This window comes from Nothoprocta perdicaria, unplaced genomic scaffold (assembly GCF_003342845.1).
Source record: "Nothoprocta perdicaria isolate Ctin4 unplaced genomic scaffold, notPer1 scaffold_14, whole genome shotgun sequence".
Lineage (NCBI taxonomy): Eukaryota > Metazoa > Chordata > Aves > Tinamiformes > Tinamidae > Nothoprocta > Nothoprocta perdicaria.
In genome coordinates this window covers 3,633,354-3,660,107 of record NW_020454538.1, presented here as the reverse complement: position 1 = coordinate 3,660,107, position 26,754 = coordinate 3,633,354, and the positions used below count along the sequence as shown (strand labels likewise).

At 38.1% G+C, this 26,754-nt stretch overlaps 1 protein-coding gene across 5 annotated transcripts in view; it reads left to right on the top strand.

Annotated features, from left to right (window-relative positions):
- The first annotated feature begins 209 nt into the window (after window positions 1-209).
- ZFYVE28 (zinc finger FYVE-type containing 28) overlaps window positions 210-26,754 on the top strand; it is a 59,099-nt gene continuing 32,554 nt past the window's right edge. For 2 of the 5 annotated variants that reach the window (XM_026034147.1, XM_026034146.1), the window contains exons 1-7: window positions 210-344; window positions 13,087-13,224; window positions 14,331-14,533; window positions 15,492-15,581; window positions 17,334-17,423; window positions 20,317-20,418; window positions 23,808-25,175. In XM_026034147.1, coding sequence (XP_025889932.1) covers window positions 13,117-13,224; window positions 14,331-14,533; window positions 15,492-15,581; window positions 17,334-17,423; window positions 20,317-20,418; window positions 23,808-25,175 — 1,961 coding nt within the window. In that variant the 5' untranslated portion in view covers window positions 210-344; window positions 13,087-13,116. The remainder of the gene's footprint in view (window positions 345-13,086; window positions 13,225-14,330; window positions 14,534-15,491; window positions 15,582-17,333; window positions 17,424-20,316; window positions 20,419-23,807; window positions 25,176-26,754) is intronic. The other 3 variants (XM_026034144.1, XM_026034143.1, XM_026034145.1) reach the window with 2 other exon arrangements.

Genomic DNA, 26,754 nt, shown 5'->3' with positions numbered 1-26,754 from the left:
ATGGCTTTGGAGATAGTGATGGTTTAATAATGCTCCAGGTTTGTTGTATGAGAGAGTTTTCTTCAAAGCAGAAGAGTTATAAGTATGTATAAATGTCTTAAAATTATTTGTTTCCTTGCTGACAGCCTGCTGATCTGCCCTACATGTAAGAAAACAAATATATATAATTAACTAAAGTGCTACTTTCTATGTTTCCATTTCAGAGAACAGACCCACAGCTCCTTGCTCAGTTCTACTACGCTGATGAGGAACTCAATCAAGTAGCAGCTGAACTGGACAGTTTGGATGGAAGAAAAGACCCGCAGAGATGTACACTTCTGGTCAACCAGTTTCGCTCCTGTCAGGTAATCAGAATGGCATCTTGCTGGTTATAGTGTGGTGGGGTTATTTATTATTATTATTATTATTATTACTATTACTATTATTATTATTATTTTATATATTTAGATGTATTGCTTTATTGTATTGTGTATTATATAAAATGGCTCTTTTGTAAGTGTATGCCTTTTATTGGGCTAAATAAAGGGTATATTTCCTAAAAATACTATTCATATAACTACTCATCTCATTTAAAAGTGCTTTCCCTCAAATGAGATTGCACATGAGAGGCTGCTTCACTTGTATGAAGTGTGTGTGCTCAGCTTACTAGATCCTGAGCAATGTTCTGAAATTTCAGGCAATACGTTAAGGCAGCTGGTAGCTTTGCAGTGAGTTTTTTGAAGTGCTATCATCTGCTTTGTGCAAAACCCATTCAAGGTAGAGAATTAGTGAAAAACCGTGCAAGAGAGGTGTTTATCAGTAGATTATTTCAGAAGTCTGAATCTTTTTGCCTAATACTGGTTCACCTAAAAACAGTTTCTTCATATTTGCTGAACTGGTCTGAAGGGAAGAGAATGGAAGACTGCAAAGACTAGACCAGTTAAATCTGGCTTTCTAATTTGGATTAGTTTGTGATTCCATATATTAATTGAAAAGTAATTAAGCAGTCAATAAAGATGGACAATCAATATCCAGGTGCAAATTAGGTCTCCTTGGGTGTTGTCTTATCCCTAGAGATGACAGTCAGAGGACCGGCTGTTCTTTTGCAGGTGTATGTGGTTTTCTAAGAGCTTCTGGAAATAGCAACAAAACGTAGGATCTCTTCATGGGCAAAAAACAGCTTTTCTGAATGTTTTATTAGCAAGAATGCAAGAAATGCAGACTGGGGCAGTTTCTTGGTTAGTTCAGTTGGCTTGTACCTAGCTCGCCACCTTATGACTCTTAATACCTCTGAGGCTGCTAATTCCTTTTTTCCTAACAGCTTACTGTTACTAAAGCAATCTTAGGGCTGAAAGAACAGATTGAGATAGTTGCATTTTTCATAATTAGGATTTTTAAATTACTTTGTAGTATTTTGTGTAAAAATGAAGGTTTTGTTTTTGTGATGCTTGAGGAAGATGTCAACTTGGGAGTCTAAGCTGTCCTAAGGGAAGGACAAGGGAAAGAGAGCAGGGAAGTTCTCACCTGCGTGTTACCAGCAGTAACCACCCCACACTGTTAAGAACTACCCCCTACACACCTGGCTTTAAGCAAAGCGACGTTGGAAAAGCAACTTGTGACCCCAGGATAGAGTCCAGCCCACTCCCAATCCTCGCTCCCATCTTCTTTTTTTCCTCTCCCATAAATGATTAGGGTTTCCAAGTTATGCTGTTTATTTCCTTAAAAGTGTATCGAGCCATAGTCTGTCCATCAGACTTTGGTGTTTTCTAGGAACAGGGTTTTTTAAAATCCCTGTGATCGTCTGTCTTTTCATCTGGACTCAAAATTAATTTACGAGGTCGATCTCCTGTTTGTTCCCAGCTTGCTGATTTTCAGATGAATTTCTGGTGGTGTCTGATTAATCACCAAGTGATATTTTGATTTTTTTTCCATGACTCATTATCTAGGGGACAAAAGCACCTTTTTAAATCAGTACAGTTTTCTGAAGGACCAACAAGCCTTAGAAATTGTGATTACTTCTAAGTAAAGTCCATGTTCTCTTGGTTCTTTATCATCTTAGAAAAGCTGTGGTTTCTATCTTGGTGTGCGCTTCAAATTTGGGGAATTCAATGGAGTTCCAAGTTTCTGACAGTGTGTAATTCAGACAAAACAAAATATTCTGCCTAAAGAACGTGATGTTTTATAGTGAACGTTCTTAATTTTTGCTTTCTTAACAAAAAGGACATTTCAAGGATTAGCATCGGCCAAGTCAAGTGGAAGGCACAGTGCTTTGAGAAGTCTCATAGTGGTACTTGCCTATGGATATGCAAAAAAACTTAAGTTTTCAAATCTGTTGACGCTACCCTATTAAAGGATTGCAACGCTCAATGTTGTCCTATATTGTTTGGGCCTACTACTGTTTGAGTGATGGTAAAATTACAGTATTTACACTATTATTTTTTTAAAAATGTCCAAAGGTGTTGCAACTTGGATTTGAGATACTGTGAGTTGACTGTAGAGCATGATGATGATTATCACAGTGATGAGTAAGAATTAAGATCACTTTTCCTTTACACATTAATGCCTCAAAGCAGCTTGTTTCAGTTGTGGTGCCTTACTGTAAAAATGACATTCTGTGTTTTGCTTAGTGTAAAAATGACGTTATGCATTTACTTGTCAATAGCAGAATATTCTGAGGACATAGCACATGTACTAATATAGTATCCTGTGTTTATAGTATTTATAATACTTATTTATCAAAATAAAAGGCATCTGGTTATTGTAGAAAGCAAGTATATTTTGTTAATGAAAAAAACTCACTATCTGGGATGTCGTACTTCAATTTATTGAACTTGATTGATGGTAAGAGAGAGAACACAACTTATTCTGTAGGGAAATAAAAGTATTTGCAACTGTGGATTTTGAGGAATATGTAATGTGAGTTCATTTGCAACACAGATGATTCCTTGAACTATTTCTGTATGAGCACTAAGATAAGGTATTCTTTCTTACATTACCCCTACCCCTCAATTTCAGAAAATTCCTGACAGCACAGGCTTATTTTGGAGCTGAATCTCATAAGTAATGGTACTTAGTGTACATTTTAAATTAATCAATCAGACATTTTTCATAATTCCTTGATCATTTCTGTCTTCATAGTGATTGCTCTCTTGTTAGTTGAGAGTTAGTAAGTTGAGTTGATAAGCCGATTTAAAACAATTTCTCAGACGTTTAAATTGAATTAGGATTAATTTTACATATTACAGACCTTAATGAATTAAGCTTGATGACAGTAAAGAGTAAAAGCACCTTTGTTTCTACCCCAGATACTTTATTAGAGCTTGATAGATGGACACTGACCCTTTCTAAGTGCTTTACTTGATAGTGTTTCCAGGCTGGTAGGACTTGCTGTTTCAATATGCAGAAAATTGTTTGTCTGGATCTCAGAATAGCACATGAGTCAGTTCCCAGCATGGTTGTATCACAATTATTCCTTGAACTGCAGCGAGTGTCTTGCCAATGTGCAGTCTGATACTGGGGAGGAATTTGTCCCTGACAGGGCACTGGCCTGGAGCGAACCACGTCCTGGCTGGGACGTGTCACCCTCGCGCCCAGCCCCGTGTGCTGAGGTGGGAACTGGGGAGGAGCTGGGAACCCCTGTGTCTCCTGGCTTGCTTGTAGGGCCGGTGCCGGGGCGGCTGCCAATGTGCCACACAGGCCCTTGTGTTGCTGCTGCTGCTTGGGAGCCTCTCGAGTTCCTGCAGGAGATGAGACGTCGTTTGCGAGTCACCTGGCACAGGGTCCACGTTAGCACAGAGCCTGTAGCACTCACAGATTCACAGAATATTTAAGGTTGGAAGGGACCTCTAGAGATCATCTAGTCCAACCTTCCTGCTCAAGCAGGCACACCTACAGCATGTGGCACAGGGTGGCATCCAGGCAGGTTTTGAAGACCTCCAGAGTAGGAGACTCCACAATCTCCCTGGGCAGCCTGTTCCACTGCTCTGTCACCACTCAGTCCATCACGCATGAAACGGCAGGGAGGAGGACAAGCTTCAGCTCTCTCTGTGTAGCTTTTTATACCATCTCTCTCAAGCATTTCTGTAGCACTCTGAAGAACAAGGCAAGGATGCATCAGAAGTGCTTCCTTCCAACCAGGGCTACCTGTCTTCACATACCCTCCCGCTCACTTTACGAGCTGGGAAGGTGATCAAGATGAGCAGGGATTCAAGTGTCTGTCAGTGACAGCCAAGCTTTGCTCCTGTTGTAAAGGAGGAGCCCGTGTGTGGGAGGAGGGGCTCTGCTTGCAGCCTGGCAGAGGCTGAAGGGCTGTTGGAGGCACCGAGCACTAAGGCACAGACCAAGTCCTGCCGCGAGCCTGTGGTCTCCATGGTCATCACAAAGGAACTCACAGGGAAAAGGTACCTGCCCTCGGAGCGGGAGGTAGATACCTGCTTGAAACAGGAGGAGGTAGCATGAGAATAATGTTAAGACTTGATATGTACTACAATAAAAAGTCAGATAAAAGTAGTTTGTGTGATCAAGGTATCTTAAGTTTTGCTCAAATTCAGAGCACAACATTTTCTTCTTGCAGAAGAGAACCTGGCATTAACAGATCAAGCCAAAAATGTAGAGAATATTCTGAGTTTTTGAGGCACTTTACATTTTATTTAAAAAAGATAAGATCACGTTTCATTTCCCAGTGTATGATTATCCACCTTAGAGATCCTACCTTTTTATATTATGAAAAATGAACAAGTTGGTATCTTCACTGAGCGTTGGCATGATACACCTGAGATATACACGGGCAATTACCAGGGTATTTAAAGGCTAAATCAGGACAGTGGAGCAAGATCATTTTAGAACTGACTTTTCTCAGCATTTATGAAGCACCGTATTATAGCAGATCCACTTCTCTAGGAATTAATGTAATGTGACATGTCTTACTGTCAGGGGCTTTATAGCTCTTCTCCATTCCTTGATGTCATCAGAGAATCGCTGTCAGCTCTGATGTATTATTTTATATTCATTTTAGTCTTGCAAAGGAGGGAAAATTGTGATATCAGCCTCTGAATTGTTTATAACATCTTGTGACTTGTGTGTTGCACCTTGCCTTCGTTTCTGCATACATATATGTAAATACCATACTAACAAGATTAACAATATATGCTAAGTATTTGGTACACCCTTGGTATTTCCTTTCTTGGACATTAAACTGCTTTTCTTAGCTTTTCCACTTAATTAAAAACAATGTTAGTTGTTTTATTGTTTAATTGTATTTTTTTTATTGTTTAATTGTATTATTATAACAATGTTAATTTTTTTCTTCATAGTGGGGAGGTAAGTGAAGGAAGACAAGAGGGCAAATGAATTCTTTAAAGACCGTCTTGGCAGTGGAATTTGTTTTTCATTATGATCTTAACATATTTAAAAGTTAAAGGCTGGATTTTTTTTAATATGAAAGAATTTAGGAAACATTAAGTCCTTTATTTTCACCCATACTGTAACACTGTAATAGTATTTCAAATAGCATGAATAATATTTTTGGGAAGATTATTTTCTCTTGTGTGCTGGCTTGTAGTGAGTATGTTTGGTTAACCAAAAGGAAGTCTTTTGTGGAGATATATTAATACTTTGTGCTCAACAAGGACTTCTGCATATGAGGAGGAATACCGAGGGCTTGGGGAGTTTGCAGCCAGGAGGGGTCAGTTATGGGCTGCTGCTATCAGTGCCGTGGTCAAAGTAGCGTGATACCATTTATAAACTACTAGTTTAACCACTTGAAATCAAAATTAAGGGGAAAGCCAAGAGCAAATGAAATTAAGAAGCTGTTGCACACTAGCTCCCTGATCCATCATGGTGACTTTATTATTAGATTCAGAGGGAAAGAACATTGGATAGTTGAGTAATACCTCTAAATTACTTTTACTATAAATAAACGCAGCCAGTGTGTTTTCTACCTCAAAGTTACTCTTTGGAAGGATTCATATTAGCTCATTCCGCACTATATCCTGAAAAGATTGACAGAAGAATCTGGAATATAGGGTAGTCACTTGTATTTTTAGCCTTTGAAGGAGGGGCATTTGTTAGTGCTAGGGTCGCTCCGGGAGCTGAGGGCAGCCGGTGGTGCCTGAGGGCCGCAGGCCCAGGGCGGGAGCAGGAGGAGGCCCTGAGAGGGCCCAGTCCGCCTGGCCTTGCAGCCCCTGCTGCCGTGTGGCCCGTGTGGCTGCAGCCCCTTGCTCCATTGCCTTCCAGGTGACCGGGGAGCTGACTCCATTGGCTGTAGGTGCCACCAAAAGCCCCACAGGAGGTGGGCAGCAGTGGTGGCTTCGCACCATCTGTTGGGAAAACGCCTTAGACAGTTTAATGCCTTAATAGAAAGCGACTTTTTGTCTCAGGTGTGAAAGAAACTTATCTGAAAGCATCTTCTATGATTAGCTATGTGAGCAATGTGAGAATAAGGAATCTTTAGGAAAAAGAATATACCCTTTTACTCTCTGCTTCATCTACACTGTATCAGCGGTGAACAGAAAGCAATATTGAAAAAAGTTGGCATTAATGAGCAGCATCCCTTGTTGAAGGAGATGCATGTGAAGAGCTGTGGAATAACTCATAGCACAATGATGTTGTCGCTGAGGATTGGCAGTGGGTTATTTAGGAAGTGCTAATTGCATTCATTAAGGTTTGACAAGGGCCAGCTGGGAGCAGGCACCATCATCTCAGGGAGCAGTTCAGAGGTGCAGTGCTTTTGGGCTGGGGTGCATCTGTCCAGCCAAGAACGTTTTCAGGTAGAATTAAACTGAAATGGATCTCGTTAAAGACGACGGGTTAGACTAACGCTGTGTGAAATTCCCAACTGGCTTCTGGAAGCTAATTGGTTAAAAGTTGGCAAGAATGTGTTCCTTATTATTTTGTAAAATGTTGCAGAAGTTAAACAGTGTGGAGCCTGAGCCAGGAGTATTTTTTGAACCTAAGTAATGGTCAAGTCTTTCTAGTCCGCTTAATTTGCGATCCTTGAGGTATTGTAACAGGTATGTTAGGGAGGTCAGTGATGGAGGCAAGAGGGTGGTAATTATTGAGAAATGAAGGAAAAATGGACTTGAAGAAAGCAAAATTCTTTGCCGTAGTTTTCCCAGAGGTTAGCAGACAAAGGCTTTTGCTAGGAGAGGGGAGAAATAAGAATCAAAAGCAGAATCCTTCCAGGCCATTGAGTACTATTGGAGAGCTTAGACATGATTTATGGATCTGTGATCACAAGGCAATCATTCTGGTATACTAAATAGCATGTATTTGTGAGGCTTAAAAATGCAGAACTGATATTTCTTTCTTTTTCCCCTTGTAATTGATTACAATATTTATCATTTCATCATTCTAGTAATAATTGCTAATGAGTTGCAATGGATCCACAGATGTCTTAACCAAGCCTTGTGACATCCATGGAGAGCTGCTGTGAAGGCAGATACTTGCTGTATAGATGCAGGACTGAGCAAAAGCATGTAGCATTCACAAATTTAGGAATTAAGACTAAGAATTTTTAAACTTAACCATTTTTTCCCTTTTCTTCCCCCTACTTCATCCCCAAAATTAAGTCATCCATGGAATGAAATGGGTAGGAATGGAATAGGTAGGATGTTTATTTTCATTAGTAAAGAAAACGTGTCCCATTTTGATCTTGTCTCCTTTTTTGCTTTGCTGTGAATGTTTCTTTTTGGATTTTTGCTGTGAAACCTTTTTTTTTTTTTTTTTTTATTTGCAGTATTTTTCACTGCCAAGTGATTGGCATGAAGGTTATATCAGAACTCTTGGCTATAAGTAGAGCCATCGGTAGAACTCAATGAACCAAGAATGGTCTTTCCTTGCTTCCCTTGTTTGATCTTAAATAGGGAATAATTAATATTTTTAAGATTTTTTTTCTTTGAAAAAAGAACCATAGTAGGTTCTATTGAAGTTTTCAAAATTAAAGTTTTCCATGTTAACAAGGTTTATCATTTATGCCCACTTGCTCATTTGGATAAAATAGATCATTCAGCTTGATATCTAAGTCTGTGGGCAGGGTGGATTGAAAATGCTGTGCACTGCAGGTCAGGGAATTAATTTGTAGCAGAGAATAACTCTGCTGTGTAGAGTAGGAGGAGAATAGGGAGGAAATCTGGTTGAATTCCAGCTCAGTGCTGAATATGTTGAGGGTGCAGGATGCTTTCACCCCATGCATTAGGAGAAGGGGAAGTAAAGGTGGTTGTAAAACACGATGACGTTGCCTCTGCTCTGAGGGAGGCCTCAGCAGCACGGGAGAACAGTAGCAGTGTGGAGATTCATACTGGAATATCTAGCCTGGGATTTTGTTCTTGAAAAGTCTTCCAGTGTGTTTCAGGACAGTTTAAGATCATTTTATTGTAGTAGGATGGTGACTGTCCGATGCTGGGAGAAGACAAAACCCATTTGATGTTTGTTGTAGGAGATATCCATGTTCAAAATGACTGTCTGCTGGTCATCTATTGTGAGCATCTCCACGAAACTATATAGAAAGTGGCATTAAGGTACCAGATTGCTTCTAGAAATGTTTTTAGATGTCTTTTCGTACTTTTAAGAGTATTTATAGAAAAGGTTAAAGTTGGCATAAACTGCTGTAAGAACGTATCTGTATCCAGTAATAACAAAATTATTGTGGACTGAGTTTTTAAATTATCTGTCAGCGATAAAAAAAAAAAAGACACAACCAAAAAGCTCTGTACTGTGAACCCAGTGTTTCAGTGAAGTCCTAACATATCTCATTTCAATAAATTCAGCCCTGTCTAATAATAGCTGATGCCTTTTTTGATTAGTAAGACAGAATTTCATCTTACGAAGAGCATCAGGAACACCAGGGGGTTGAAATCCAGAAATGCTCTTTACTGCAGAGAGAGACTGCTCCCCTGCAGCACGACAGTACTTAATGCAGTCTCTCAAGTTGGTGTTATAAACAGCCCTTCTGCAAATGGTGTTTCCTTTTTTAATTCACTGAGAGCTATATTTGGGTCAATAGTAAGGAAAGAGCAAAATGAACTCCTTGATTAGGTCGTCATGCTCAAAAAGAGTCTTTGATGGTGCAGTTCAACATGAACTGCAGCTCTCAGTGTTCCTGGGGTCCTGAGCTGCCTTTCATTCCTGAGAAATGTTAGCTGCACTTTCCAGTGAGCTGGGCTAACCTGTGAGCTGCTGCCCAAAAGCTGTCAGACTGCATGAAAATCTGAGTTACTGACTCAGAAAGCAGAACATCTAGAAGGCAGCAGTGAGAAACGGGCAAGAAGCTGGTCAGGCAAGAGGAGGAGCCAAGAGTACGGCCCTTGAGGAGCACTGCTGCTGTGACCAGAATGGGAGCTTTGCCACATGGTCCCTGGTCAGTTTGTGTTCAGGGAGCTGCTGACGGGCATTTGCACCTTAGCATCAAGCCAGGCAGAGAAACAGAGGCACAAATCTGAGAGATGCTTCAGCAAAAAGACTAAAATACCTTCTGTGAATCCATGGTAATAGAGACTAGATTGCTTAGATGTTACTTAGATGTTACTTATAATTCAGAATAATTTATATTCCCTGCTTAACAGAAGAAATAATCTTGCAAAGGATTTAATACACCTCTATAAGGTTATTAAAGAAGGGCATTTAAAGGTAACATGGGCAGAGATTCTGCGAAGTATATATGTGGAAAGGCAACTAAGCCTCCCTTTTGTTGATGTTGATTTGAGTATAAATAGGAGGGAGTTATTGACTTTTACTTTTGTAACTATTTAAAAGGCAAATGTAGCAGTTGCTGTTAGCTTTATGCTTCGGTTATTGAGTACATGGCCAAATCCACTTCGTCAACTCTACTGCGGTTCATGCTGTTCACTGTCTCGTTATCACTCATTTTATCTTCTGCCAAAATATAACGAAAACGAATGTTCTCCACTATGCAAAACCCTGAGTTCTGTTTTCCTGGAAATGAGCAACTTGGAGCGTATCCCAAACCAGAACCTGTGCAACGAGAAAGCTCCTGGTTCCGCTGAAACAGAACTGGTCTTTTCCTGGGACAGGAACGAAGCGAAAGATAACAGATAAAACCACCAAAGGATGCACTAAGATCTGGAGGCTTTTATGTGGGAAAATGGATCAAGTGAAAGAATTACTACTACACTTCCAACTAATTGATTTCTGTTGCTTAAATTAGAGGAAAATCTCAATGCTACCATGTATCTGAACCCATTCATTCTTAGCTTACAAAGCAGAATGCAGTAATTAACCAAATTGAACATTGCTTGAAATTTCTTGAAAGAAAAGACTAATTTGCTTACAGTGCATTGGATAGACTGTCTCAACTGGTTGGCTCTCTTCCAGTTTCAGAGTAGCTGAGATTTGAAATCACGGGAGCAAGGATTCTGAATTTCCTATTTAGGTTCTTCAGCTTTGAATGACAAAAGAACTTGGAAGAAGGTAGGAATATGATGGAGAACTTTTTTTAACCTACTAAAGGTTTAAAATATACCATGTACAGAATCAGATTTTGTAATCCCAAATTACAAAACTTAAAATAGCAAAAATGATCCCCCGCATAAAATTCTTTCCGCTTGTGGGATAGATGGAGATGTGTCTGTACATCTTTGTTTTTTCAGAGCAGAAACATATGGAGGTTTTTGGAATACTCAGAGAAAATGGGAGAAAAATTGAATACCATCTATATAATGAATAATGTACTTTAAAATATACACTATTTGACAGATTTGAAAATTGGACCAGAAAACATATTTTATGAAGTTATAATATTTTGTTTGAGATATATTCATTAAGGTACAAAATTTTCCTTGGCTTAATTAGCTCCTGAAATTATTTAGATAGAGTATGAGCTGTTTTTGTTATGGGTATAATGATAAAAACAGAGCCTAAGTACAGAGCGACTGCTTAGGTCCTATTGCTTCACTCTAAGTCTGCATGAAACTTGCACGGACATAGCACAGATTTTGAGAAAGTGGATGATTATAAATTACATTTAAGACACCATTTATCTTTAAAAAAAAAAAAAGGAAAAAAGATATTGCATTTTCCTATACTCTGTTTTGCAAGCGAGTAACTACGCAAGTAGTTGCTACAAACTTGACTTCCAGTTCCAACCAGAAAGGAAGGGGATTATTTAAACTCTGATATAATCAAAGTCAAATTGCTGTAATTCTTTTCCAAGTTCCTTACTTTTATACCTTGCTGCATTGCCTGCAGGTTTTGTAAAAATTGACTGGTAGAATTACTTTTACCACTGCATCTTTCCAGCGATAAACTCTTTGCAAGCTCATATTCATTCCTTAATACCAAGAATCTGGCCCCTTCAGCGTAATGTGCCAATCCATATTGCTCTGGTGATATGTGGGAGCTCCAGGCAAAGCATCTGCTCTCAAAATAAATCAGTAGCGAGCACATTTTAAATCTATCTTGCTTGATTTATGGCTTAATACAATCCAAATGATACAGCCCTCAGTTTCAATCTTTGCTCTGTAACTTTGGATGAGGTCTAAGTGGCTAAGGTCTTGATTTCCTTATGGGACCTCCTTTCAAGCTATTTTGGTTCTCCAGCTAGACCTAGATGAAATAGTGATTGAGAAGCATACTGAAGACTAGCAATTAGAAACTAGGAGTTTTTTGTTATTTTATAAATATTCTGTGCCATATAAAACTGGACACAAGGAAAAGAGAGGAGGAAGCAGAATAAGATTACGTGTTTTCTGTCTCCGTAAAGCGGTGTATGATTTTGCACCAAATCCACTGCTTAATGTTGGCAGAGGTAAGTGCTGTCAGTCTTGCTGTTCTTCAGGCAGTAGTTCAAGATGAACCTGCTAAAGAGGGTTGGGTGTCTCTTCGAGTTGTTAAAAATGAAGGAAAAAAAGAAAGCTAAGTTTCTGTAAAAATGTTTTAATAATTATAACAATAGAGGAAATTCCTTATACCAATGTGTAATAGATACTGCCAGTCCTTCCTGTGGAGAGAGGGAGCATCAGGGGCTGGAGAGGGAGACCACTGTGGCTGCTGGATTCATGTTAAGGTTGTTTTGTGGCAATTACAATTACAAATGTCAAAAAAACATGAAGCTGGTTTTTCAACCTAGACTATATTTTGTCTTTCCCAGTGGAGGATAGGCAAAAGAGACATAAATTTCCTTTCTTTGTTAATTTTTAAGTACAAATAAAAATACAATAGGAAATTGTGGATTTCAAGCCATTCTGTTTTCGAAACAATTACATAAGTGACAGATTTGTTTCTGTTTGAAAAATATTCTAAATGAAACCTGAGCTCTGTAAATAGGGTAAAAAGAATGAGATGGGAACAAAACATCTTTAGTGGAAGCACCCAGCCTTTTTCATGCTCCGAACCTACCTTTATTATGTTAATCAAATGCCATGCAATTACCCAGCAGGGGTGCTTGAAAATTATCTTTTCAAATAAACGAATGGAGATTATTACTGCACTCTGAGAAGCTGACTGCAGGTCTTTCATCTTTGACCTAGTCCAAGCCTAGATTAGAGCAGTCATTAAGAGCCCTCTAATTTGCCCCTTACCCTCTCGGCCGGCCACGGCCAGCACGTGTGCCAGCTCAGGAGTCAACCCCTTGGCTTTGGCTTTCCAGAATCAATTGCAGTCTATTCAGCCCTGGCAGTCCCCATGTAACTTAATTTCTGATGCTTGCAGAGCTCTCTGTAGGGCATCCTTTTTAGGAAGAATGAATTTCATTGTGGCTGGTGAGAAGGAATAGAAATCTAATTTACTTGTAGTTCTAGATTTCTTTAATGGTATCTTATGGATAGATAATGGGCACAATAACCTCTTTAAACTACGTGTCCTCATCTATCAATGGCCTTACTTAAGTCTTCAAAGTTAGGTGGAGTGAATCTGAAAAGGGAATCTGAGTTCAGGAAAATGAGAAAAACTGAAGTTTGTTACCCTTTCCTCCACCTAATAGTCTTTTCACCACTGTGTTTTGTATCTATATAATGATCTTAAAGAGATAAATACTGTGTTTTCTAAGTAATTTCTACTTAATTGTTGAAATTGTTGAAAAGAAGTTTTGATTTGGGAACAGTCGCCTTGGTCTGTAGCATATTTATACGTATGATGTCCTCCTTTTTGCTTCAGGATAATGTTTTGAACATCATAAATCAAATCATGGATGAATGCATTCCACACGAGCGGGCCAACCGGGACTTCTGCGTGAAGTTTCCGGAGGAAATTCGGCACGACAACCTGGCGGGGCAGCTGTGGTTCGGAGCGGAGGTGAGGCCCGAAGGCTCCTTCCTGGGCCCTTGGCTTGTGGCGGAAGGGTAACTGTTGGAGCAAGAGCAGATCATAAGCTTTTTCTGGAAAGAATGCGTATAATAATGGAAATGGAAACACAGCTTTGAGAATTAACTTGCTGTTGATGTGCAGTAAAAATTTATTGCTTCACTTGCTTCATGTATATCCTGAAAATAAAATAGATTCTGGGCAAAACGCTGAAATCCACTTGCTTTCCACCTCTTACTAACTCCTCTCAGTTAGTCTTCCACAGCAGCTTGCGGAAGCAGGGAATTTGATAGTGAGGTTTAATTATTTTAACAAAAGAAGACTAACCAGAAACGGGTGTGACAGATAAGGTACATGTCCATTAGCGTTGATGCCTATAACTTAAAAAACATAATAATAATTGTGTCATCCTTAGTTATTCCAATGTTATTCAGATCTGTTGGCCTGAAGATGCCTTTCAGCACTGCACACTTCTCCCATGCAACAGCACTTTGTGCTGTTTGGTTTCTGCTTTACATCGTTTGTGTTTTTATGTTTGAAGCAGTCCCTCAGCTCTGGTTATCCCGCAGTCTTCTCGGCACCCATTTCCACTCCCTTTTTAAAGCACATCCTGTCAGTCATGCCTGTCTTGTGCATGTTCTGTTATGTATGTTCTGTTTTGGAAGATTTCTCTAGGATTTGTTAACTGTAAGCTCCCGAGATTCAGGGAAGTCTTGAGTACAATTTACAAAATGAATTTGATATTATCAATCCTCTCTTCAGCAGAAACAGCACATTTTCTCTCATTACCACCTGACCTATAGCTGCCTTCATCCGGGTGATACCATTGCTCTGTATGAAAAGGTAGAGGGGAGAGTCTGATGCGTTGACTTCATAGACTGTGCTTGGTCTGACAGGATGGGACTGTTGTTTTGGCAACCACTTGTAATGACTCCATGTGAGTGCAGTTATTCTTTCCTGCTTGAAGGAACTTACAAACCAGGACTGCAGTGCCAAAAAAAGACAGAGAAAGAGAAATTGCTGCTTGTTATATGAATTAATGCTCTCAATCTTGAAAAAATAAAAACTAAATTTTTCTCTTTATTTTTCTTTCGTAGTGTTTGGCTGCAGGTTCAATTATTATGAATCGTGAAATTGAGAGCATGGCTATGAGACCATTGGCCAAGGATCTGACCCGGAGTCTAGAGGAAGTCAGAAACATCATTCGTGACCAAGCCTTAAGGGATTTGAACCTTTATACTGAAAAAATGAAAGAATCACTTAAACATTTTGATGTCCTTTTTGCTGAGTTTGAATTAAGGTAACAGATTCTAAAAATCTGAGTATAGACATGGCTAATACAGCTGTTGCTGGGCTTTTTTTTTTTTTTTGGAGGTTGGGTGTTTTGTACTTTTTTGGTGTTTTTAGGAAGAGTATGTAATTTTTTTATCATGCTGTTTTAATTCTTCAGTATTTTGTTTTATTGCTACATTTTTTTTCCTTCCGGTGTAGCAATAACGAAAAGAAAATGAAATAGCTTTTTGGCAATCAGCATTTGCTCTCTTCAAGTAAACTGTGATCTTCTGTTTGCATACTGGCACCTGGCAATAGAGGCAGCTTTTCCTAGATACATCAGGATGCCATAAACCTCTTCCCCTAACTTTTACCTCTTACTCCTCTCACCCTCCTGAGGAAAGGCAACAAATAAGAGATGTAAAAAGAACAAAACATGCATGATGATTCTGCTCTCCAGTAGAAGAGTTCTTCTGAGAGCAGTGTTTCAATTTTTTTCTTGGAAATAAACCTTAGATCATCTGGTCTCCAATTAGTGTTTTTCTTTCTACCAATAATTCTTTCCTTGTGCATTAGTACTTTTGCATTTAATTATGCATAGAAATGAGACCAACTTCTAAGTCTTTTCGGCTTGTCAGTAGAGACAGAATTTAACTTTGCTAATACACTTTGTGTGTATATTTTAGATGATCTTCCTGTCCAGGATATGCAGACCTTTCATTATATATCAGAACCTACCAGCATGTGCCGTAAATGTGATAGCTAAACATGTGTAATCCTATTCATAAAATCACTACCAAGTTCCATTGTGCCAATCTGCAGTTCTTACAGATTTTTTTACACTGTTCAATTCTCCTAATCAGTGCTGTCAAAACCAGTTTAAAATGGTTCAGGAGATGTTAGGTTAGTATAATTTGACCTTGCTTTGCTGTTTGGCAGATTGTCAAAGGAGGTAAAAGATGTTAATTACTTTGTAATCTTTGTAGTTATGTGTCGGCCATGGTACCAGTGAAGTCTCCAAAAGAGTATTATGTGCAGCAAGAGGTAATCGTGCTATTTTGTGAAACTGTGGAGAGGTAAGCATTTTAGCAAAGTAATAAATAAATCTCGTTTCTGTTTTTATTTTCAGTACCCTATTGTAGAAATACCTTATCTTTAGTCTTTAAAAAGCGTCATAAAAGATAGGTGTTTTGCTTTTCTAGTAAGCAGCCAAGTACAAAGTTAAAAAACATTAAGTGATATTGCCAGGCTTAAGCCTTTCTTAAAAAAAAAAAAAAAAGTACTAATTCTGTAATATTATTGAAATGTGTAATTATAGCTGTGTATTTAAATGAACTAAATCAGTTTAAGTCAGCAGGACTTAAAGATATTTCATTCAAGAATACCTGTGGAGATGGTTTAAGTAATTTATGAACCTCTAGAGATTATCATAAAGAACTTCGAGGCTTGTTAAAATCTTAGAGGATTAAAGCCCAACCTTTATGCATATGAAGAGATAATATTTTTTGAAATATAACAATTTAGAAGCACTTTAAAGAGTGCAGTTGATGAGAAAAAATGTGAATTTGCTTGGAAATAGCTTCTTGAGCCACTCTTATTCTCTGCTCTAATAGAGTAACTAACCCAGCAGATGGGCAGGAGAGAGGAAGAGCTTGTGAAATTCATCACAGCTTCAGTGGGCTTGGAGCAGTGCAACCATATTCCCAAGATGGAACTAGTGAAGTGTAGTCTGGATGAAATTATTAGAGACCAATTGACTGTAAAACACACTTGAAATAAGTGTTGTTTTTTCTGTCACGTTAGGAAAACTTGTTAAATGGGACCGTGATGTTGCTGAGACTCTTGTTAAAGAAGGAAGCAGTGCAGAACATTTACACAATTTGTAGATGACACCAAGATCAGGAGTGTTTCAGGCATTTTAAAAGACAGCATTAAAATTCAAAATGATCCCAACAGGTAGGAGGAATTGCCTTCAATCAATAAGATAGCTAATAAAAATACATGCCACATACTCGGCCATTGAGGTGAAAATCATGATTTTGCATTTGAACCTTTGCATAACCTGATAGGCAGCAAACTATAGAAAATCTTGTGGGGCTTGTAGTGGGCCACATATTGACTGAATCAATTTACTGCTAGCATGAAGGAAGTAGCAATTGTTTTGCTCTCTGTTGGCAGCAATATTGACAAGAAAAGCAGTGACAAGAAACCGAAATTACTTGGGCTGCAGTGGAATGGACTTCAAATATTTCTGTATTCATATAGATTTTCTAGGACTTTGATAAAATCATTCTCTATTACCATTTGTAGTTTATTTTATTTACTTTGGGTTCTTTGACCAAGAAGACCTAAGCAAGTTCAGATTAAAAATGAAACTAAATACATTCCCCGCTCTTGTCAAAAAGATTTCTTTGGCTTTTAGCTGCAAACCTTTTAGCATCGGTGATTTTCAGTAACAAGCTGAAATTTCTCATGAAATAGTCAATGAGGTGAGAAAGTGGCATGAGAATCATTTTGATTTTGGATGGCTATAAAAATTTTGAAGTGTTTAAAGATTTTTCTTTCTTTGCTGAAGATTAATGTGGAGACTACAACAGCCTATGTGTTTGTATATGTGTGTATATATATAGATACATATATATACTTTCTTGAGTGTGTGTGTATACACACACACATATATGAAAAAAGTATTTTGGACTATACAGAAAGATTTCATGAATGAAATACTATCAATTTGGTTTCCTTCTATCACAAACCCTTTTTCATATTTTCCTGTTGAATTATATTATTGGAGCCAGATTATTTCCAAGTCATTTTATTCTTCCTAGAGCTTTAAGGCTTGGATACCTCACTCAAGACATGATTGATGACTATGAACCAGCTTTAATGTTCACCATTCCAAGGTTAGCCATTGTGTGGTAAGTGTTTTTTTTTCCCCTAACTAATCTCCACTCCCTATGCACTCAGAATTTTATTGAAGATTTAGAAAACTTTGTTCAGAATTTTTGCATATTTTCTTTCATTTGAGATTGTTACTGTCTTAGAAAAATTAATCCTTTTTTTAAAAAAACATCAGAGACATCAAGAGCAAAAAAGAAAGGAAGAGAAAGTAGAATTCTAAATATACAAGAGAGAAAACTGGAGTTATCCTTAAGAAATAAATTTTAAAATGAATTTATAACATCAGTATATAGAATGTCATGTAATAAAAAAAACAAATTGAATACAGGTATCTTATCTCTCTCAAAAATAATATATCCTAAGGATGCAAGTCCTGAAAAACATTTTTTTCAATAATAATTGTTCAATTTTCTTAATGTCTGTAGGTCAAAAAGAGTTGTCATAATAAACTACACTGACCAGTGAGTTAGGTTTAAAACTTCTTTTGAGGCAAGTATTAATGCATTCAAGCTATGCACAGGTTTGTGTCACTGTTTTGCCCAGTACCAACCACTCAGAGAACTAAGTGTCAAGCTGGCTTTTTTTGCTTCATGCAGTTTGATGCAGTATTCCATATTGAACAGATGAGGAACGTCTTTTTCTAATGAGTCATGATTTCAGAAGGCAAGAGTATCTCTGGAGTAAAGCCAGCATACTCCAATATTTTATCATGGGCAATGTTTTTAGGGTTGGCAAATATAACTATAATTGAGGGAAGCAAGAAACCTCAAATCCTGAGTGTTACATGCTTCTCCTCAAGAAATCCCTCTAGCCCCTTGTGCCTGTAGAGTAGTATAGTGTGTGCAGCTGTCATGGGACACATAATAATCTGGTTATTAAACGACAACGGGAATGTAAGAACTAAATTTGAAGCTTCTGGTAGACATAATCAAGGAAAATATGTCATGATTAACTAGAAAGACAAAGGCTCTCTGAGAAACATTCTGTGTCAATTCAAAAATACAAAGGAGAAAAGAGAAATCAGTTTAGCTGCCTCCAAGTGATTTGAAAATAAAACACTGTAAATTTTCACGGAAAAAGAGCATCCTCCCTATGTGGTGTTTTCTTGAAGAAATGCAAGCCTTTTATTTGGACTGCAAGAAGAGATGCCTTTACATGCAAGGCAGATGCAACTAGAAGTTGTCATGTTGTTGCTGTGCTGTGTTTTACCTGCAACAAGCACAAATGCTGGTTGTCCCTCAGCCCTTTCGTCACAAAAGCTTTAGTTTAAGTCACTTTGCTGACCTCATTTTACTCCCATTTACGGTCAGTTTTGCATAATATAGTGACAGATGTTAGTGTCTTTTTAAGCCAGTAAGAAATATCAGGTCATATCTTTTTGCAGTTTTCGAGTCCCTCCAAGTTGCAACTCTATTAATGCTCTGATTCAGGACAAGATCATACACAGAGATCATTTCCAAGTCAGTTTTTTTTTGTAGTGCTTTTGTAGCCCTCTTCTGTTGTTGGATTTCTGCAGAGAGCTAAGCTTTAGAGAAAGCAAACTCTGCTTGAAAATTGCCAAAAGAATATTGGGTTTTGCACCAATTAAAATTTCGGTGAAAGTAGCTTCTAACTTCCACCAAGTGAAGAAATAACATTTGTTTAGGCTGGACATTAATACATGAGTCAGCAGTAGCTACTTTGCTTCATGGCAACCTGCTTGTTGAAGCTCATAAAATTCAATATATATTGTGTGTGTGTGTGTGTGTGTCAGTGTGTGTGTGTCTGTGTGTGTGTGTATCTTTAGTAACAGGATAATTTGTCTTAATCTACAGAAGAACAAAAGTGACTTGCAAAAGAAGCAACTTCTCTCTTCCTGTTTCTCCGCCTTCCCATGTGCTCATCCCCAAATCCCAATCCCAAAGCCAATGCTGATCACATTTAGTAGTCAAATTTTTAGGCCCTCTCTTTTCTTGCCAATTGAGCTTTTTGATGGGCATCTTCCAGCCTCATGGGGGACTGCAGGACTATCCTGGTCCCAGGGCATGAGCCAGACAAAAGGAAAAGAGCAGTATTGCCCAGATGGTAAACACGGTGTAAGTGGTTATTGTTATAATACTTCAGTGGGTTTCATATTATTTGTGAGCAGCAGCAGCATTGCTGTGTGCCCGAGAGCTTCAGGTGATTATGCAGGGTGCTTCCTAGCCAACAAAACTATTTGCAGGATATACATCAACGCAGTATTTACATTAACACTCTTGTTAGTGAGCTGAGTGTGCTCCTTATTCTGGCTGATTCAAATACAAACCACCTAGCAAGCTTTCTGAGGCAAAATGTGATTGAGTGCAGTAAAAGTAACCTGCATCGGAAATACAGTCAGCAATCAGTGACCCAAAGTAAAGGCAGGAAGGGGAAAATGCCCAAGGTAAAACCACGTGTGCATAAGTTGGGGTGTGAAAACACACAGGATCCCTGTGCCCTTTGCGAAATTTAGATTGTTTTTGCAATAGGCAGAGATCTAAGTAGTTTTAAGCTAAAACTGATTTTGACTGGAAAGAATAAGCCCTTTGCAATCTCTGTCAAGTCAGTGAGCCTTCCCCAAATGCCCTCACTTACTGGACAATCAGTTTCTTGTTTTATTTTTTTCTCCTGCAACAGTGAAATAAATGCACGTCCTTCCTTTGATGCTTCCATTGCTCCTTCTCTCATGCTTTGGGAAGGAAGAGGGATGAAAAAGGGACCTTTTCCTTTTTGATTTAAATAACATTATGTTCAAGCAGGTAGATAAAATAAGACAGCAATACAAAAATGATGTAAACTGCAAGTTGAGTGCAGTATTAATGTTTATATACAGCCACCTTTCTCACTGCTCGTTCAGTAGTTGCTCTGTCTAATGAAATTCTGATTCTTATGCATGTTTCTGAACTCCAGTGGCCTGGTCGTCTACTCTGAGGGACCATTAAACTTGGACCACAAGCCAGAAGATATGTCTGAGCTCTTCAGGCCTTTCCACACCCTGTTAAGAAAAATAAGGCAAGTAACAAAAGATGGTTGTAATTGCATTTTTTCTATAGCAAAAATTAGAGACCTAAATAAGATACACAAACATCTAAGAAGTAATTTTTAGGTTACTATGTGAACCAGGAGTTAGGTATTTCCTTTCATGTACCTGATGCATCTAGTTGTTTTTCCTTTCACTGGAGTTTACTGAACATCTTGTCTCCTTATGATGTTTCCCTGTCTCTGAATATCATTTTATTACATATCAGTTTTATGGGTGAATGATGCCTGAAATATTAAGTTGCAGTTTATTTTTGGGAGACTCTGTTTCTAATTAGCATGAATGTTTTGGTTTAACTCGGCTTATTATGTTTTCCCAGTATGTCATGATGCAATATTCATATAATTCTTAATCTAATAGAAATTACTGTAAGTTTTTCATATTAGGGTTCTATTTTTGAAGACTGAATCGTTGTATGCATACCTGCTTTTGTTGTCTAAATAAACATTAAAGATAAGATTTTTGGCTTAAATCAAGAACAGTAAGATAAGTCTTTTTTGGTTGAGATCTTTAAAACATCAATTTATTTTTTTAGAGAAATCAAACTATATCTTTAAAGCATCTTTATATTCAGTGCACTTGTATTTTGTTCTGAGTGTTTAAATTCATTGTCTCTAACATTTTATTAGAATTTAAACTTCTTATACAACATGTAAATCTCCAGTGATAATTTGGCAAAGGGTGTTTTTCTTTTGACTTATTTCCAATTTTCACCTGGTTATTTCAGTTCCTGTCTGCCATTATGATGGTTTGATGTTAGAATTTTTACATAGATCAGCTTTGTTTGGAAGACAGTATTCGGTGGAGTAATCTGGATTACTCCATAAATTACTCCCCCTTAACCAGATTATTGAGGTGAAGCATTTCCTGTGGCAGAAACCAGGCTGCAGCAGAGAGTGGTTAAGAGAGGAGCCATCTCTAAAGTTAAGTTTAAGATAGTTAATCCTGAAAAAAAAAAACACTTGCAAGGAAAAGAATTGAAGCTTAAAAAGTCTTTGTATGGAGTTTACATTACAAATATCTATTTCATTTCCGATATGTGGCCATTGCAGAAATTGTCGCCATTGTATTCTACTGGATTAATAAAGCCAAAAAGATATTTAAAACCTAATATAGTTCTCATAATCTTTACTTTCTGCTTACTCCTTGCATTTTATAATATGGAAAATCAATGAAGTCAGTTTACTGCTTAGTCCATTTAATTTTCAGCTCCTCAGAATTTAATGGTTGAATTGAAAACACGTTAGTAAAATGTTTGTTCAATAACAACATCTTCCAGTACAGCCTGTAAAATGAAAAGAATCTTTTAGACTCATTTTCAAAAAATAGCAGTTCTCATTTTCTCTAAGATTTATCTCATATTTATTCTTTTCTAAGAAGCATTAAGAAATGTGATTTTAAAAAAAACTGCAGTAATAATCTTGAACAAAAAGAAGATGAAATGAGAATACAAAAGAATGAAATACAAAATGAAACCGGAGAAAATGTCTGCAGCACAATATTATGCACAACAGATCCTAAGTGTACAATATAATGTATCTTTGTAACACAATGGAAATTAATTTTTAAAATACCTAAGCTATCTAGGTTTTCTTTCTTTTTTCTTTTTTTTTCTTTTTTTTTTTAAGTAGCAGCTGCTTGGTTTGATTGCTTTAACTGGTCAGATTGCAATTCTTGCTCAGAGTGAATGTTTACAGACACCTATGAGGGAAGATGGAGTTCGATATTTGCACTCCTCTCTAGCAAAAAGGGAGCATTTTTTTTCCAGAAATATTTTTCTAGTCTCCATCACCAGTAGCTAGAGCATGAAAACAGACTCAAGGAGTCATCTGTTACAATATTTATGTACTGTATTTTAGTCGTGCGCCTGTTGTAAGGAAAAATAACAGCATCACATCCTGGGAAGTTTTTCCGCAGAGTTTAGCGCATTGCAACTTTTTAGCCAACAAAATATTTTCACTCATGGAATAACCCCAAATATGCAGCGCTCCGGCTGTGGCTTGCTGGGGAAAGGCAGCTTCCCATGAGGAAGGCAGCTCCGGTACCGTCGTTGTTCTTGTAAGTGCACAGTCCTTCCGCTGCAGAATAGGAGATACCTGCACTCCTCAACTGGGGCATTAGTTCACTTACAAGCATGAGTTAAATGCTGCCTTTTGAGCAGTCAGTAAAAGAGGAGATTTTCACCAATCGATGTTTGCAGCAACAGAAATCCTAGTCGTGGTGATGGGGAAAAAATGACTGCAATATTAACTAGTCCTTGAGACAAGCCACAGACCTTCTTCAGAAGGCACACTAGGTTGATTTTGCTGCAATTCACTCTGCGCTTTCATAAGTTTTGTTTTGTTTACACAAGTAATGTCATTTGAATGGATGCTGAAGCAACTCTGATGTTAATATTAATTTTGCAGTTGCTCTTTTTAAAAACAGATTAGTACCGTATCCAAGATTAGTTAGTATTATTTGCAGCAGAATAAGGTGTGCTTCCTGTATTTTTTTTCCAAACCAAACAGAAAAAAAAGGAATGAAGTACCTTCAAGGTATTAAATATACTATTTAATGTTTTAGCTGCTATATTTATTTGTGGATATCATTTTTAAAGGACCAAAGTACAGAGAGTTACTGAGAGGAAAAATGCAAAACTGTCCACTTATTTTTCCTTTATTTGCTTTTCATCCCTTCAATACCTAAGTAAAAATACCAAAATGTAGAAGAAATACAGTTTAAATTATGGTAATGATCAAGATCTACAGTAGTTTGTACAAAGACACTCAACAGATTAGGATGTCTCCAAAATGTTAAAATTTCTAATCTATTGCAGTCAGAGACTTTTAAGACATCAGCACTGCAAAAGTGATATTGATTGTTTTTAATAAATGCATTTTATCTCATAATGTAATGCTGGGAAATTTCTACTGCAGTCCTTTGTGCAATAATTTTCAGGGTCCAGTGCCAAAGATGGTAAATTTGTATGCAAATCAAAGTTAAATTTGTGGAATAAAAAATTACCCCCAAAAATTATTTAATAGCAATAGTAGTGCCTCACTGTCTAAGAAAAAGGAGTGGGGGGAATCTATTTTATTTTTGGAATGTATTTTGAGTTATTGTTTGGCTTGATTGCAAGGATATAGAAAATGTGATAGCCTGCATTTTTTGAAAGTAATTTGTGATTGAGACATGAGCAATCACACGTGTTGTGAATTTGAATGCAAAATACACCTTGAGTTATGCAGCTGCAAGTGCTCTGCTCCCAAGTTCAATTTCTGGATTGCTTTGCGAACTGTAAAGGCTTCTGGAAAGCTGGTAGCATCTGCATCTTCTGTGGCTGTAAATGGAACTTCACGTGTGTATGTCTGTCTTTTAGGGATCTGCTTCAGACGTTAACTGAGGATGAACTGCACACACTGGAACGTAATCTTTGTATCTCTCAAGATGTGGATTTTCCGGTCAGAGCAGATCCTGAGGTGCCCTCTGTCATTGCACCCGGCATAGCTGCAACGTTGCCTGCAAAGGAGCTCTCAGCAAAAGCTGAGAACACAGAGGCTGAGCTCGCTTGTTCCATGCAGTACGATGAACAGGAGCTGGAACAGCTCAATCGGATGGTGCACCGGGTAGGGGATGAAATGTCTTCTCTGCTTTCCCCTCCAAGCATCTGTCAGTCTCCAGCTCACAGGCCTGGTCTAAGGAACAGTTCTAGCACAGAGGCCTCACCAACAAGACACCATCTTGACAATTTAACTGATGAAGAGGACAGAGTGTTTTTTATGGATGACCTCGATGGAGCAGGGGAAGCTCTTGCTGGGTTGGATTCAGTAAGTGACACTTTTGCTTGGGTGAATAACCCTTGCCACAGTTCAAACCAGAACCTGCAATATAGAGACGCTCTACTGTACGAGAACGGCCATCAGGCAGAGGAAACTTTGCTTCTGAAAGATGTGGGAAGTGACTTAAGCAATAATAACAATATCGAAGACAGCAAACAGAGGTCTGGCACCTCGGTTCAGAATTCGTGCAGCTGTTTAGAAGGTCCTGACTCACAGTTATACCTCAATGGCTGGGATGCTTACGCTGACGATGCAGAAATGGCAGAAGTGATAGCTCACAGGACAGGAGGAATGAAAATATCTGCTACTGTAATATTTAATCCCAAATCTCCCTCTAGCTCAGAATCCCCAGTAACAACTCCAGAAGCAGCTATCGGTTGTGTTGCTGCATCTGCTAATCCACTAGCAATCGAGGAGGAGAATGAATCCCATAAGCTCAGTATAGCTGCCACAAACTGTCTAATTAATTCCTGTGTATGTTGTGGCAGCTGTGAAGACAGCAGGGAGGAGAGTGTTAGAGGTTTGAAGTCTAAGCATTCTGCAGGAAACGTTGTAAATGCTTCGTATACCTTAGTAAAGTCTAAAGAAACGGACCACGTAGATAACTTGGACAATTCAGTCCCTGCACAGGAAACTTTAAAACCTGAAACTTCTTCTGCTTTGCTAGCAGAGAGAGACTTGGGCAGGGAAGAGCAGAAACTGCCCCTCTCCTCTAAGTGCCTGGCACATTCCTCAGGTTCACAGGTAGGAGCAGAAAACGAATCGCAAGGAGAAGCAGAAATCATCTCAAATCAGCAAAAGAAGTGGGAAAAGAGGAAGCAACCATGTGAGAAAAAAGCAGAGAACAACGAAGACAGTAGTAGTGAAAGGACAGCAAAGGATGACATCAAGTCAAGATCTAGTTCAAGGTAAGAGCGACTTGAGGTTTTAGAGTAAGATTGACATAGCAAACAAATTTCTATATCCTTGTGCTTTAATCATCACTGTATATTAATTTTAAATAAATAAACCCAATTTTAAAGGGTATGGTATATTTCAGACATAAGGAATTTTTGAATATACAGATAGTAAAAGTGTTGGACTGTGTGTGTTTTCTTGGAAACATTTGGAGAACATTTGAATTTTGGACGTGTTATGTCTCCATATCATTGAAATAAAGCACACTAGTCTTAGGAGTGTAATGTCACAAGGGGCATGTTGCAGCTACGCATTACCTGAATGATGACATGGTGATTCTGCAGAAAAAAAATGGAGAAAAAGAAAAAAAAGGCAAGTACAGAGGTACTAAAAGTTGGCTTCTCTTTAAAGAGTGATATTGTGATTTAATCAGTGCCCACCGTTGTGGTTTCCTTAGCTCAGTTGAGGCTCAGTTACCTGGTGGTGTTTTCTGTGAGTATATGTGCGTGTGCCTGCCTGCCTGCACACACGTCCACCAGAGGAGGAGCATAAAGAGGGCAGAGCAGCTTTTAAATCCTTTTGGCAAATTCAGCTGCATTTGACAGAAGAGCTGAGGTCATGGGTTAAGATTTTCTGTGTTCTGTGGAAATAAGCAACCAGATAGCAGAGAGAGACCATAATAATATCTGTATTAAAGCAAATGCTTCACTTCAGCTTCAATTAGACATCAGGAACACCTTATGACACGGTGATTCAAGATACGTTTTGTAAAGGCAAATCTCTAAGAATTGTGTAACACACCTTACTGTTTGTAAAATTATTTTTGAGAAGGTAACTATTCATCTTAATGCTCCCAGTAATTGTGATTTTTATGCTTGCAAGTGTGATCATATTCAGGGATTTACAGCAGAAATGTCAAAATAACTTCATTTTAAGAAGTAATTCACAAATCTCTTTCATATTTCATGCATTAAGCGGGATTTTGTTTAAAAATTACTGAACAATTAATTATAATGTCTTGATAAATTCTAAATGTATTACAAAACCTCGGACAGAACTTTTGTCTCCTTTTTGTACTTGAGCAAGATATTAAGTAATATTTAGAAGAGCAATTCTACAAAACATATTAAAGTTATTTGTAAGCTTATTTTATAGGTTTGTGTGTATAGTAACCTCTTGTTCAAGAGCTTGTCCAGCCTCCCGCTTACATTGTGTAAAACATGAAAAAACGCCTTTTTCCAAGGCATTCTGTAGATCCATGTTTGTTTTTGTCATACGTGTACAAAGCTCTGGTCCTTTTGTTTGGAGCTGGCTCGTAACAGCTTCATATAAGGGCTCCTAGTTCCTGTTTGGAAGAGATGTCAGTTCCTGTCTCATCTGTCCATGTCATTTGTGGTCTGTAGAACCAGTCCCACCTTTCCTACATGGTCTAGATTAGAAAAGTCCGTATCCTACTTAATCCTTCCTTGTGTAGTTGTCCCATGACTTGAATCATTTCTGTTGTCTTCCTCCAAACTGCTTTTCATCTCTACTGTTTCTTTTTAGAGATAGGGAAAGGCAAGCTGTGGATATATCCAGTGGGATAATTAT